Source organism: Prosopis cineraria, unplaced genomic scaffold, assembly GCF_029017545.1.
Source record: "Prosopis cineraria cultivar Desert tree isolate PC_DT_omini unplaced genomic scaffold, ASM2901754v1 PC3, whole genome shotgun sequence".
Classification (NCBI taxonomy): Eukaryota; Viridiplantae; Streptophyta; class Magnoliopsida; order Fabales; family Fabaceae; genus Prosopis; species Prosopis cineraria.
In genome coordinates, this window is record NW_026555334.1 from 12,531,229 (window position 1) to 12,544,844 (window position 13,616).

Sequence of the window (13,616 nt, forward strand, 5' to 3'; positions counted from 1 at the left end):
CATGGCAGATGGCACACACAATACCAGTCCTTGAGGCTTGACGTGTGTAAATCGTAACACTTTTTTATTATATTTATAAGTCATTTTAATATATTTTATTAAAATAAAAAAAATTAAAACTTATTAATTTTATCTAAAAATTTAATAAATTTTTAATTTTATCTCTATTAAATATATATTAATAACATATTTTTTCTACCATTCAATGAAAGGTAAAATAAAAAATTTGTAATAAAAATTTAATAATATGACTTATAAATAAAATTAAAAAAATTAAATAGGATCAAAGAGAGTAGTTTATAAAAATGGATATCTTTTTAATTTACTAGAAATTTAAAAACAGAACTTGTTTTTGGCCAAAAAATCAAACTATTTATACTTGAGCTTAAACATTGCAACATGTTCATCCAATGTTTTAAGAAGCAGTATGTCTCACATTATCTTCTCAAAAACCAAGACATGGCCCTCCTATGTCAACCCCACTAGTTTTAGATAAAGTGTATATTTGGTTTTTAATTTATTAAAAATTTATTTAGCAAAAATTAATTAAATAAAATTTAATTACTATAACAAAATTTAAGTTTGAATATATTTTTTTAAAAATCAATTTGATAAGTTAAAAGTTGCTTAAATTAATGATGATTTGTGCTTTTGAAATATACTTTTAAATATATAATGATAAAAAAAATATCGATTTATGATAAGTGATAATTTTTGTTATACAAATATAATTTATTAAAAATGTTTAAAAAATATAAAAATAACATAAAATAACATAAAATTTAATATGTTAAATAATAAGAATAAAGAATATATAGTTTACTATTGGAAAAAAATTAAAATATAATGAAGATATTATGATCATTTATAAAAATAGGTATAACTCAACTCCCATTTACAATTTTAAATCTACCAAAAAAATAGAGTTAACAAATTCACATTTCAACCCACATTAAAAAGTTCATTTTCTCACTTAAAAATTACTCAACAATATTTAACATTCCAAAAATTAAAAAATGAATTTCAAATGCCAAGTCTTGATTATCCAAACACATGTGTATTTGACTATTTATAAATGTGATTTGTCAAAAAATTACACATAGAAATCAGGGGCAGCATGATCATATTAAAAATTAATGGATCAAGAGAAATCAAATTAGATAAGTCCTATTCAATTACTTTCCTAAAACACATTCATAAAAGTACTTAAATATATTCATTATATTTAAACAATTTTTAACTTTTAAAAAATGTTAAAAGCGTTTTTTAAGTTCCTAAACAGACCCTAATATAATAGTGATTAATGTTTTAACCCAAAAAAAAATTATAATTGATGTATAATATAATTATAAATATAAATAGATTTTATACTATCGTAGTCCTAAATTATAAAATAATTTAAAATAAAATTATACAAATTAATAAAGTTCAATAATAATACTTTAATAATTTGCTTTTTTTTAAAATAAAACCATAAATTTTCAAAAAAATGCTTTTAGACATTAAATTATTACGTTATAATATTATTTCAATTATCCTCATTTAAAAAATAATATTAAAAAAATATTATTAATAAAAATTTATTTTTTTAAATTGTCTTATATTTTAAAACAATGAAATTTCTCTAAAATTTTCTCATAATTTGAAATGGATAGAGTATTACATATTAATGGATTGATTATCATATAATTAACATATTAATATTAATTTTATAAAAATATAAAACTCGCTAAAGATACAAAAACCGGGTACAATTTCAAAGACTCCCGTCACTCAGCATAATGCAAACGCAAATAATTCAACTTCCACACATAAATCCCTAACTTGTGTTCTGATATATTTGATCTGCAAAAGAATTAAGTCAACAAACAAGATGATTGAAGACTGCCCATTAAGGCACCAGTTAAAATTAAAGAATTAATGGTTAAAATCATAATCAAATTTTGATTAAAAAACTGATTTTATAAATAAAACTTCTTACAGAGTCATTTAATGTGTTTCAACCAGGCAGATTAACACGAATTTCGATACCATGTAAGTTAGTATATTTATATATAATATGATCTACGAAAGAATTTAGATCACAACCAGATACCATTTTTATATGCAACTACATGCAGTAGAAAACAAATAAAGGACACTTTTTTTGGGGGGGGGGGGGTGGTCTGGATAAAGGACGCATATAATTAACCAAAAGAACAATGCCAACAGCAATATTAGCAGAGTGACACCGACCTTAACATTAAAAGGGTGCCAATCGAGATATCGGCAGAATACTACTGAAACTCCAAGTATCTATTGCCAAAATTTATAATACAATGTATATCATATTTTTCTAGGAAAGGTACTAAGATATCACCCCAAAAAGAAAAAAACCCACAAAACACATCAAAATACCTATATATGGTTCAGTAAATTACTTAGATGTTCTGCCATCACCATCCGTTATCACATCATTGAAGGTTCCATTACTTGGAATCATGGGCAAGACATGCTCTTGATGAGGTACAATGACATCAAGAAGATAGGGACCAGGAGTTTCCAACATTTTCTGAATTGCTGCTCTAAGGTCATCTTTCTTGGTCACTCTAGCTGCTGGTATGCCACAAGCTTCAGCAAACTTCAACATGTTTGGGAAGATCTCAGCCTCCTTAGATGGGTCTCCCAGATATGTGTGGGCTCTATTAGATTTATAAAATCGATCCTCCCACTGAACAACCATACCCAAGTGTTGATTATTCAACAACAGTATCTTAATTGGGAGATTCTCCACCTTTATAGTGGCCAGTTCTTGAACGTTCATTATGAAACTTCCATCACCATCAATGTCCACTACAAGCGCGTTTGGGTTAGCCACAGCAGCACCAATTGCAGCAGGCAATCCAAAACCCATCGCTCCAAGACCCCCGGATGTTAACCATTGTCTAGGTCTCTTGTATTTGTAAAACTGTGCTGCCCACATCTGGTGCTGTCCTACACCAGTACTTACTATTGCCTCTCCATTTGTCAGTTCATCCAGTACCTGAATGGCATACTGAGGAGAGATATCTTTCTCAAATGTCTTGTAACTCAGTGGGAATTTGAGTTTTTGCTCGCTTAACTCTTCTCTCCAGGCTTGAAAATCAACTTTATCCTTGATTCCTTTGCTCTCTAGAATCTGATTAATGGCCTTCAGAGCCAGCTTCAAATCTGCACAAACCGACACATGGGGCTGCTTGTTTTTCCCAATCTCAGCTGAATCAATGTCAATGTGAACTATTTTAGCTCGACTAGCGAAGGCTTCAAGCTTTCCTGTAACACGATCATCAAACCTTACCCCAAATGCGAGCAACAGATCACTTTTATCAATGGCATAATTAGCGTACACTGTTCCATGCATTCCAAGCATCTGGAGGGAATATTCATCAGCAATGGGATATACTCCTAGACCCATCAAAGTACTTGCAACAGGGATTCCAGTAAGTTCCACAAATCGCCTCAATTCCTCGCTTGAGTTCATACAACCACCGCCAACATACAGAACCGGCTTCTTGGAGTCCAATATCAACCTCACAATCTGATCCAACAGATTCCAATCCGGCGACTTGGGAAGCCTCGCCGTGTAGCCGGGCAGCTTAACCGGTTGGTCCCAATTAGGAATCGCAAGCTGTTGCTGTATATCTTTTGGCACGTCGATTAATATCGGACCTGGTCTCCCCGAAGTAGCTAAGAAGAACGCCTCATTCACAATCCTAGGAATATCGTCTACATCAAGAACAAGATAATTATGCTTCGTGATCGATCTTGTTACCTCAACAATGGGCGTCTCCTGGAACGCATCAGTACCGATCATCCTCCGAGGGACCTGCCCTGTTATGGCGACCAGAGGTACACTATCAAGCAGCGCATCGGCAAGACCACTGACCAGATTGGTGGCACCGGGGCCGGATGTGGCGATGCAGACGCCGGGAAGGCCAGAGGAACGCGCGTAGCCCTCAGCAGCGAAAACGCCGCCTTGCTCGTGGCGTGGAAGGACGTTACGGATGATATTGGAGCGTGTGAGCGCTTGATGGATCTCCAGGGAAGCGCCGCCGGGGTAGGCGAAGACATCTGTAACGCCTTGGCGCTCAAGAGCTTCGACGAGTATATCAGCGCCTTTCCTGGGCTCGTCGGGGGCAAATCGGGAAGCAAAAGTTTCCGACTCAACGGTGGTGGTGGGGACAGCCACGGAAGATACGCGTGCCGATTTGGGGCTCGGTCCGCTTGGATTAGAGATGGAACCGGAAATCCGAATACCACGTGAATGAACAGCCTTGTTGGGAACTGAAGAAAATGGGAAAGAGAGATGCTTCGTTGAAGTTGAAGGTAAGGAAGGGGAAGAAAATGACGATGTAGAGAACAAGTGTTTAGGAGCTAGAGTCGCCATTTCTCGCTCTGCACAGACAGCGCAGGTTGTATTGGGATCGGTATCTCTCTGATTAGTGTTCGCGAGATGCGACGGCGAGGGTGGTCTTAAATTAAGATAGTCAAATTTTAGGGCTTCCTCGTTTGTGGTCTATATTATCACATTGGCCTCTGTCAGATTTATAGCGGAGAAAATTTAAACATTGGAGCGTAAATAAATCATAAATCAATTAAATTATATTATCTCCGGCTATATAATAAAATATTTTTAACTGTTTTTAATTATTTTGATTATAATCAACAAATTTAAGTAAAAATAATATTAAAAAATTATTAATATCTCAAATTATTATTTTTTAGATAAAGACAGGAGAGAGTATATACAAAGGTTGTCCCTTGGTGCCTCTCCATTAGTAGGAGTTTTTTCCCCCCTGTATGATTTTTGTTTTATGGTGCCTCTCTTGCCAACTTTTGTCATGAAAGGGGCATCTGGTATTGGTGGATGGGTGGTTTTCTTTCTCTTTTTGTTAATGTGAATTGTTTTTTCCTTTGATTTGAGTTGTTTTGAAGGGAATGGGGACTCGATTTATGTTTATTCAAAGGAATAACAAGATATGTGATTATTAATTGTGGGTTTTGCCACTTCTTCTCATAGGTTAAAGGGTATAAGTTTTTTTTAAAATATGGATCTTGATAATTTGGGTTTGTTGTTGCCTCAGCTTGGGCTTTTCAGTTCGATAGGTAGTGATTTGCAATAGAGATGAGAATGTTTTTGTGATGTTAATAGCTAGTTTGTTGTTATTTCCAATGATTTTGGTTCTCCTTGCATTGAATTTAGAAAAAATTAATCATTTAATCCTTATAGTTTTAACTTAATTGTAACTTAATTTTTAAATTTTGACTTATTATAATTTAATTCCTAAAATTTTGATTCTATTGTAAATCAGTTTTTAAACTTTGCCTCTTACAATTAAATCCCTAAAATTTTAACTTCTTAAATATTGATCCCTATATTTTAAAAAATAAAATTATAAAGATTCAAAAGTATTTTAAAATTTATTACCGATATCTTAAATTATTAAACCCTTTTAATCTTTATAGATATTTTTAATCTTTATAATTTTATTTTTTAAAATATAGGGACTAATATTTAAGAAATTAAAACTTTAAAGACTAAATTACAAGAGGCAAAATTTAAGAACTGATTTATAATCGAGTCAAAACTTCAAAGACTAAGTTATAACGAGTCAAAATTTGAAGATTAAGTTATAATTAGATCAAAATTATAAGAATTAAATAATTAATTTTTTCTTAAATTTAATATCTAGAAGTGATAAATTTGTTATCTGGACAACATTTATCATTTACATGGAAAAGGACTGTTATGATAGTTATTTGATCCTCTCTCCCTATTTTCCCCTTGCAACTTCTAATCAGTTTTCAAAATAACAATGGCATTTCTTGTTTTTTAGTTCCATTTAAGGACTGAGATGGTCCTAGTGATATCATTTCTTTTCTTTCTTTATGTTGTTTTATATTAAATTTAAAGTTTTTTGTTGTGTTATTTTTCCCACGTGTTTTATTCATTGTACTTAGTTTGTCTTTGTAAATCTTTTGGTCTTCAATAATATTTCATGTGTCTAGAAAAAACAAATAGAAGCAACAACATGAAAATAAATGGATAAAACTTGATAAACTGTGTAGATAGATGGAGTGTAAAAAAAATTAAATAAATAAAAAATCATAAAACCGACAATAATGGTTGTTTATGTTGACATCCATGATGATAGCAATCGGTCAAGCTCTCACAAGGCTGAATGGGCGGACTTAGTTCGTGAGCTTATCCTGATCTAATTAAGTACCTATTTTTAGAAAAACAATGGGCCAAGCCTTTACGACCATTTAAATAATTAAGTATGATCTAAGCTTATTGACAACTATCATTTCTCTATATAATTCTTATATTATTTTCCTTAACTTTTAACACTTTTTAAGGGTATTTTGTGCCCATTAGAAACATTTTAGATCATCTGGATCAATGTTGTAATTTTCAGAACTTCTGAAGCAAAAGTGCAAATTTTTGAAAGTTTATGGACAAACTGTAATTTTTGAAAAATAAAAAATTCATCATTTGCTAATTTTTAGTTCTCCATTAATCTTGTAAATTTAATTTGAGTTAATTCAACTTATATTATGAGTTATTCATTAAAATATTTTTTAAAGAACACGTTTTTTATACTTTAATTGTACTTTTTATGAATTTTAAAAGTATATTGGATTTAGTTATTATAATCAAGAATTTATACAAAATTTCTTATAACTAAATTCATCTTCTAATATGCCATGTAATCACTTTAATTCACTTCACCACATTTTTATAATTTATCTAAATTAAATAAATTCATAAAACACAAAATTCAACTAAGTACGTACCTTAATTCAACTAAGAAGTGGGTTAATAGTTTTTCTTTGGTTTGAAAGGTGGCTGATATTGCTATAGGTCACTATGTCAACCAAAAGCTTTTATGCTCTTTTCATGAGTGGCTAGTCTAGGCCAGGTTACCTATAGATGGCACACATCGATAAACCCAACCTTTAAATTTGATAGGGTTGGTCTTCTTCTTTAATTTTCAGTCGACTACTAATCGGTGATCCCTCCTTATCTTATTTAGATGTTGACCTATCTCTTTTGCCTTGGTCGTAGTTCATTCAGCATTGGTATGCAAGATCTTTCAAGTACTAATTAAGCAGTTTTCTCAAATCAGCTTTGTTGCTAGTCAACCATTAGATACGTAGTCATTAACCTTTAGGTTCCATGACAATTCCACCTCTTAATTTTGTTTTTGTTATGCATTTTTTCATCATCTCTATCATGTTATTTTGTAATTTCTTCATTCATTTTTAAATTATTATATGCCTTTCATTTTTATTTATTACTATTTAAATAATTCGTTCTTAAAATTCATGACCATACATGAAATATCATGTGAAAAGACTTTTAAATACACACAAGGCTCCCATCACTTTAGGACACTTAATGGGTATGACTCATAGCCATTAGATTGATATAAATGAGCCTCAAATACCCCAAAAGAATGAGAATTTCGTGCTTCACATTCACAATCCCCTTATTGACATTTTTTATTCATCTTTCACTCCTCCATTCATCTCCATCTTTCCTCTCAAGAACACCTCTAAACCCTAACCTCCATTTCACCATTTCTCTACTTTAGGCCCCCCATTGCACTATCCAAACCCACCATTCAACTTTCATAGTAGTTCTCACCAAAACCTACTAAAAAAAAAAAATCTATCATCCACTTCATTTTTATCTTGGCCAAATATTTCTCAAGGTCTTCATTTATGGTGATTTCAAAAGTTGGTCAACAAGGAGAAGTTATGAGAATGCTAATGAGGCATGGCTAGGCTTGTTTTCTCTTCCTATAATGCATAGATGAACTCTTTTTGAACTCTTGAATTTTGAAAGTTTCTCTTCTCCTTTACCTCTTATTTACTTCACTAAATTGTAATGTTTATGACATTGTAATGACAATGGTTGTTAGAATTGAACCTTATGATGCTTGGTTGAGTATCATATGATATTATTATATTATTTTTTTGCCAATTAAGGTTCTATCATAGTGATTTTGGTGCTATATCTAAATTTTTATTTTATTCAATCCTTTACTGCATTTAATTTTTAATCATCTTTTGTGAGCTTGTGAGTCACGATTGTGCATTAAGTATACTTGAGATTAGCTAATTCTTTTCTTAATTAATTTGAAATCTCATTTGGTTAAGGTAAGAGTTGGAATTGAAAATTAGCTTCATAATCAATTAATCATTTTTAAACATAATTAATTTTACGAGTAAATTTAGGAAGATGAGGACGACGAAGGAGCCACATGAGGCTGATCGATTTTATATGTATCTGTAAGATAGCTTATTATGATTAGAAGCAGAAGAAATTAATAGAGATGATCAGAGATCGAAAAATGAATATGCACAAGGCTTGGAGGATTTTGCAGAATGCACTTGTAGAACCTACAGTGCGATAATCGCGTCTGTGAACAATTAAATTCGAAAATGATCATTTAATGAAAGAAATATATTAACGGGTAAGAGGGACTGGGAGGGCATAAAATGATTATTTTCATTTTTATATATTATATATATAATATCATATATCCAAATACACATATTCATTTTTAAAAAAATAAATAAAACATGTTTTGAAATCTATATTTAAAATGAAGGTAAAAATCTTTACCAATATTTCACATTCTTCTCTCCGTTATCTAAAAATAAAATGTCATAGTATTGAGAAATAGGTTCTCTTTTTGACGATATTGATAAAAGTGAGGCAAACTAATCTCAGGCACTTGCTGATATCACTAATTGCCTTTTATTCCTATTGGTTTTTCAGCATGTTAACTGTCTTCAATTTAATGATCAGCTCAAAATGACTTGGATTTTATAATATCTTTTTAACTAGCAAATTACTTTGTTCATATACAAGTAGGGAAAGAGATTATAGAGGCAATGGTCAAGCATCTAACATTAACAGGACTAAAACAAAATTTACAGGTAATGACCATTAGAAATCCACCCCCCACTGTTAAATGATCAACATTCACCTCCATTAACATCATCTCTATCTAGATATATTAATAAAAGATCTACCCTATATTCTCTAAGCAGTGCATTACAATAATAGTTACAAATAATAATTAAAAAGGGCATGCCGCCTGAGCCCTTTTCACAAGGCAATAGGGGTTGGATTTAAAAGCCCACCACATTGAAATAAATTTTAAATTTTTGAAGCTTAAATTCATATAAAAACGAGTTTAAGTGGACAGTCTATGTTCCCAACTCTATATAACATGAGTGTTTTGAATATATTTTCACAAAATCAAAATTTTGACTCCCAAAATTGATTATATGATCTATCCAAAAAGGCACTTCAATGTGGGAACTTTATGGAATGTCCAGGAATAGAAAAATAAAAAATAAATATTACCAACCATAGTCAACATGAGTGATGAAAACTCTCATTATTTAATCAAATGGTTGGAAGTTTAAACACCAACCCTTATGTAGATAGCAATTTAGTTGGAAAAAGTTTACTCATAACTCTTAGTACCTTGAGGACATTCTCTATAGTTAGGAAAACCTACTCTTTTTACTTGTCAAATAAAAATAAATATTGTATTGGTTAAGTCTTTTTTTTTTGGGAAAGTTGGTCAAAAGGACCAAGTTAAAAAGCAAATTAATCCCAAGGACCAAATGTTTTTGAAAGACCAAACTTATTATTTTATTCATAAAAGGATGAGGAGAAAAGACCAAAATTCTTGTTGTTATTGGGAGAAAACAATATAGTAAATTAGAGATGATTTCTAGTACCTCTACTTTTCCAAGCCATTGCCTTCTTCCTTTGCCATTTCACTTCCATCAATGTCGATCACTCTCAAACTTGCCTTCACCACCATCCATGCCATTGCACTTGATCTCTCGTGAACTCTTTGCAAAACAACACCTTTGGCCATGCTCTTTTGAAATTCCTAAGCCCTAAGCCTTTCAAACTCTTAAGCCCCTCCTCATACACACTCACATCTCATCATTCACTTCCACTTCCGGCAACCCTCAAATCCATCACACCCATGTCTCTACCATCGTTTGCCTAATCGTCAGCCACCCCTTAAGCCTCCTAGTTCAAGAAGTCACCTCCCTCAGTTCCCTTCTCCCGTAGTTCACTTTTAGCCGTAGTCTCATTCATGCTTATGCATCATCATCGTCTCTTAAGGGGAACTCTTGGTTTTTTTGGTATTTTTTTCTTTCATGAGAATCAGGTTAAATTGGTGCATGAGCCATTTGTGTTGTTCTTTGGGTTATACTAATACTTTATTTTCCTAGTTAAATGAATAACTAAATGACATATTTGCTAACATTTTAAGAAGTATGCATTTCTCAATCTAGGAAATTTTATATAACTCTTCAAAATATTGCTTCTTTGGGACACTTGTAAGTTTATGTTTGTGGTTATGTGGATTTTTTGTTAATTTCTAATAGCTCATTCTATAGATTCTATTGCTATCAAATAAATAATAGATGTATTAACCAAAGATTGTTCCTAGTTCAAGTCTAGCTAGCAACAATGTATTAGTTTATGGTCAAAATTTAAGTTGTGGTGGTAGTGTAATGGATCCTCTCAACGAAGGTAACAATCCTACCATCAACTCTAACCCCAACTTAAAGGAATGTTTATGCTGGACACATGAGCTACATGAATATTTTGTTAATGTTGTGGTACAACTTGGTGGGGCAAATTGTGAGTCTTCTTTTTCTATTACTACTTAACGGGAATTGGTTTCTTCTCCTTGTTCTCCAAACCAAATATATGGCATTGTTTTATTTGATAAAGTGTAAATATTAGGTTGTTTAGTGGCTATCAAAACCAATTTACCTTACTGTGTTAATTATTTTCATTACCTTAGATTTAGTTGAAAGCTATCAAGCACAATCATTTTCAAAAAGCAAACCACTTGTGATTCAATCTAAAATTTAAGAAAAATGTTTTATGCTATTGTTTTTTGCTTCATCAATAACTTTTTAAATTGATATGTCATTTTTATATGTTATTTTTTTTTTTGCTTATGTATTGACTTAGATAACACTATTGGCTTTTGGTTAATCATTTCATTTTGGATAAACATCTCATACTTGAATATAGTATGGCATGAATGACCTACTTGTGATGGATACTAATTTTCATTTTAGATATAATGTTTTAGATGCATTAAAGTATAAGGTTTTGTTTGAAGATGAGAAAAAATATGTTTAAGTCAAGAAGTTTTTACAAATTCAACCCATACATATCATAACTCAAGTAAGTTATGAGGAAATACTAATCAAGAGATTCATTTGGAAGATTGAATGAAATTATGACTATACTTTAAAGTGTACTTACGACTATCCCCTTATTTTTTTTTTGTACAAGGTAGGATATAGTTTAATATGTGCATGATGTTGTTCTTAACCCCACATGGTATATTTTTTAATATGGGGTGTTTCATGATTTTTGTTTATCATTTTGATTGTACTTGACAGAAAGATAAACCAAGCACAATGGAATTAATGTTTTTTCATTGAAATTATTGTTGCCCATTCTTGCTCTTTACATTTACTTGTTTTTCCAAGACAATTCAATTATCCTCTATGTTACATTATTGAATTCATATCTTTTACAGATTAACATGGCTTGCTATATAATGTGTAATACTTCAAAAAAAAAGAGAGAGAGCTTATTATGAATATTCCCTTATTTATTTATTTATTTTATATAGAATAAGATGTAATTTAATATGAGCATGATATTGTTCTTACCCCTCATGATATAGTTTTTGATTCGAGATTGATCTTTTTTCATCATTTGGTTTGTATTTGGGATAATGATATACCTAAACTAAAACAATTATTGTTGTTTCTTTCATATTTTTATTGTTCATAGTCCTCTAGATATTTACTTATTTTTTAGTAAAAATTCAGTTGTCAGTTATGTAAAGTTATTGAATCCTCACCTGTCAGTGTGACAATTACATGTAATATTTTATGGATTACATATAAATCCAACACACAAAAAGCATGCCATTGTAAATGCCCCTATAATTATATGAAAACAACAATTGATTATATGTAAATTGATATTAAAAAAAATTCACAAGCATGCCTAAAAAATAATTTATATGTAATCCTTAGCGGATTACATGTAAATCAAACACACAAACAACATGCCCTTGTCAATGTTCCTAGAATTATATGAAAATAACTACATATTACATGTAAATCTTATTACTATAACACAAGTTATAACCATTATATCCTAAGTTAGAAGCCTTATACTCTAAGAATCTCTTTTGAACTTAAGTCAAAACCCTTGCACCAAAGTTAGAAGGCTTGCACTCTAAGCTATAATATATGCATCCCAAGTCAAATTCTTGCACTTTCTAATTGTTAAATTTACATGTAACCTTTGACAATTACATGTAATCAAAGGGTATTATTTTTTCTAACGACCTTTTGTTAGTTGAAGCTCCAACAAGCTTATTGTTACTTGTTGGAGGAGAGGCCAGAGCTTCGATGGCCAAATGTTGTGCCTTTTTTCTTAAAAAAAAAAATTAGTTAACATAAAGAGTCATTTCTATTATTTGTTTAAATTATTTAATAAACAAAATCTTAATTTTAGCCTTTCAAATATATTTAGTCCCTCACACCAAATTTCCTTCAAACTTAGTTTTTTTTACCAATTTTACCTTTTTTTTTCTTTAGTTTCAAAGATATTTTAATTTAATTTACCTGAGATCCAAATATGTCAACCTAACAACCAATGAGCTCCAAGTTAGTTGATCTTAGCCGCCAATGCAAGCGTCACGGTCTAATTAGACCGAACGCCTTCCACCCATGGGCAATCTCTCAAGGACTACTTCAGTCAACCAAGAAATTTCACAAAATGTTTCGCATAGAATGACAACTATATTTAATAAATTTAGATTTAAAAACTTTTATAAATAAGATTACCATCAAATAATCTTAAGATAACCATATATAAATTTCATACTAAAAGTGATTTGAATCCTAATTTCAAAGATCGTGACTGCTAATTTTTCAAAATGCAAACTTCACTTGCTGGCTCAAACAAATTTAATTTTTCAAATATTTTGATTCAATAATTATCTCATGCACATTTTTAAAGCTGAGAAATAGGTGGGTTCTCAGATTATACAGATGAATGAACCCTGTTATTTATAATTTTTTTGATGAAATGATTTATCATAAATTTTATATTTTAAGTAAATATTGCTTTTCTTTATAGCAATTGTTCATTCTTTTTTTTTTAAAAAAAAAATAATTGTTGCATTCAGCAACACTAACGGGGGGGAGGAATTTTTTTTTCTTTTTACAAACAAAGTAAGGAGAAATGAGTAAAATCCTTTCTTTCCCCTTCTCCCAAACCAAACATACCATCTATGGATTTCACACTCCTGCTTAACACAGCAGAAATTTTATTGTCTGCTATTTTAAATTTTTTTAAAAAAATTAATCATTTAATTTTATAATTTTGATTTAATTGTAACTCAAATCTTGAATTTTAACTCGTTATAACTCAAACTCTAAAGTTTTGACTCAGTTAGAAATCATTTCCTAAACTTTACTTTTTACAATTTAGTCCCTGAAAT

General features: G+C 30.7%; 1 protein-coding gene across 1 annotated transcript; it reads right to left on the reverse strand.

The window, feature by feature from the left end:
- Nucleotides 1-2,186: 2,186 nt before the first annotated feature.
- Nucleotides 2,187-4,526, reverse strand: LOC129306052 (acetolactate synthase 2, chloroplastic-like). Its single transcript, XM_054946371.1, has one exon. It carries the CDS (start codon nucleotides 4,403-4,405, stop codon nucleotides 2,417-2,419), a length of 1,989 nt encoding a protein of 662 aa, XP_054802346.1. The 5' UTR covers nucleotides 4,406-4,526; the 3' UTR covers nucleotides 2,187-2,416.
- Nucleotides 4,527-13,616: the final 9,090 nt, after the last annotated feature.

What these genes read in the sequence shown, in the direction of transcription:
- LOC129306052 (XM_054946371.1), bottom strand. Translation starts at nt 4,405, where the DNA reads ATGGCGACTCTAGCTCCTAAACACTTGTTCTCTACATCGTCATTTTCT.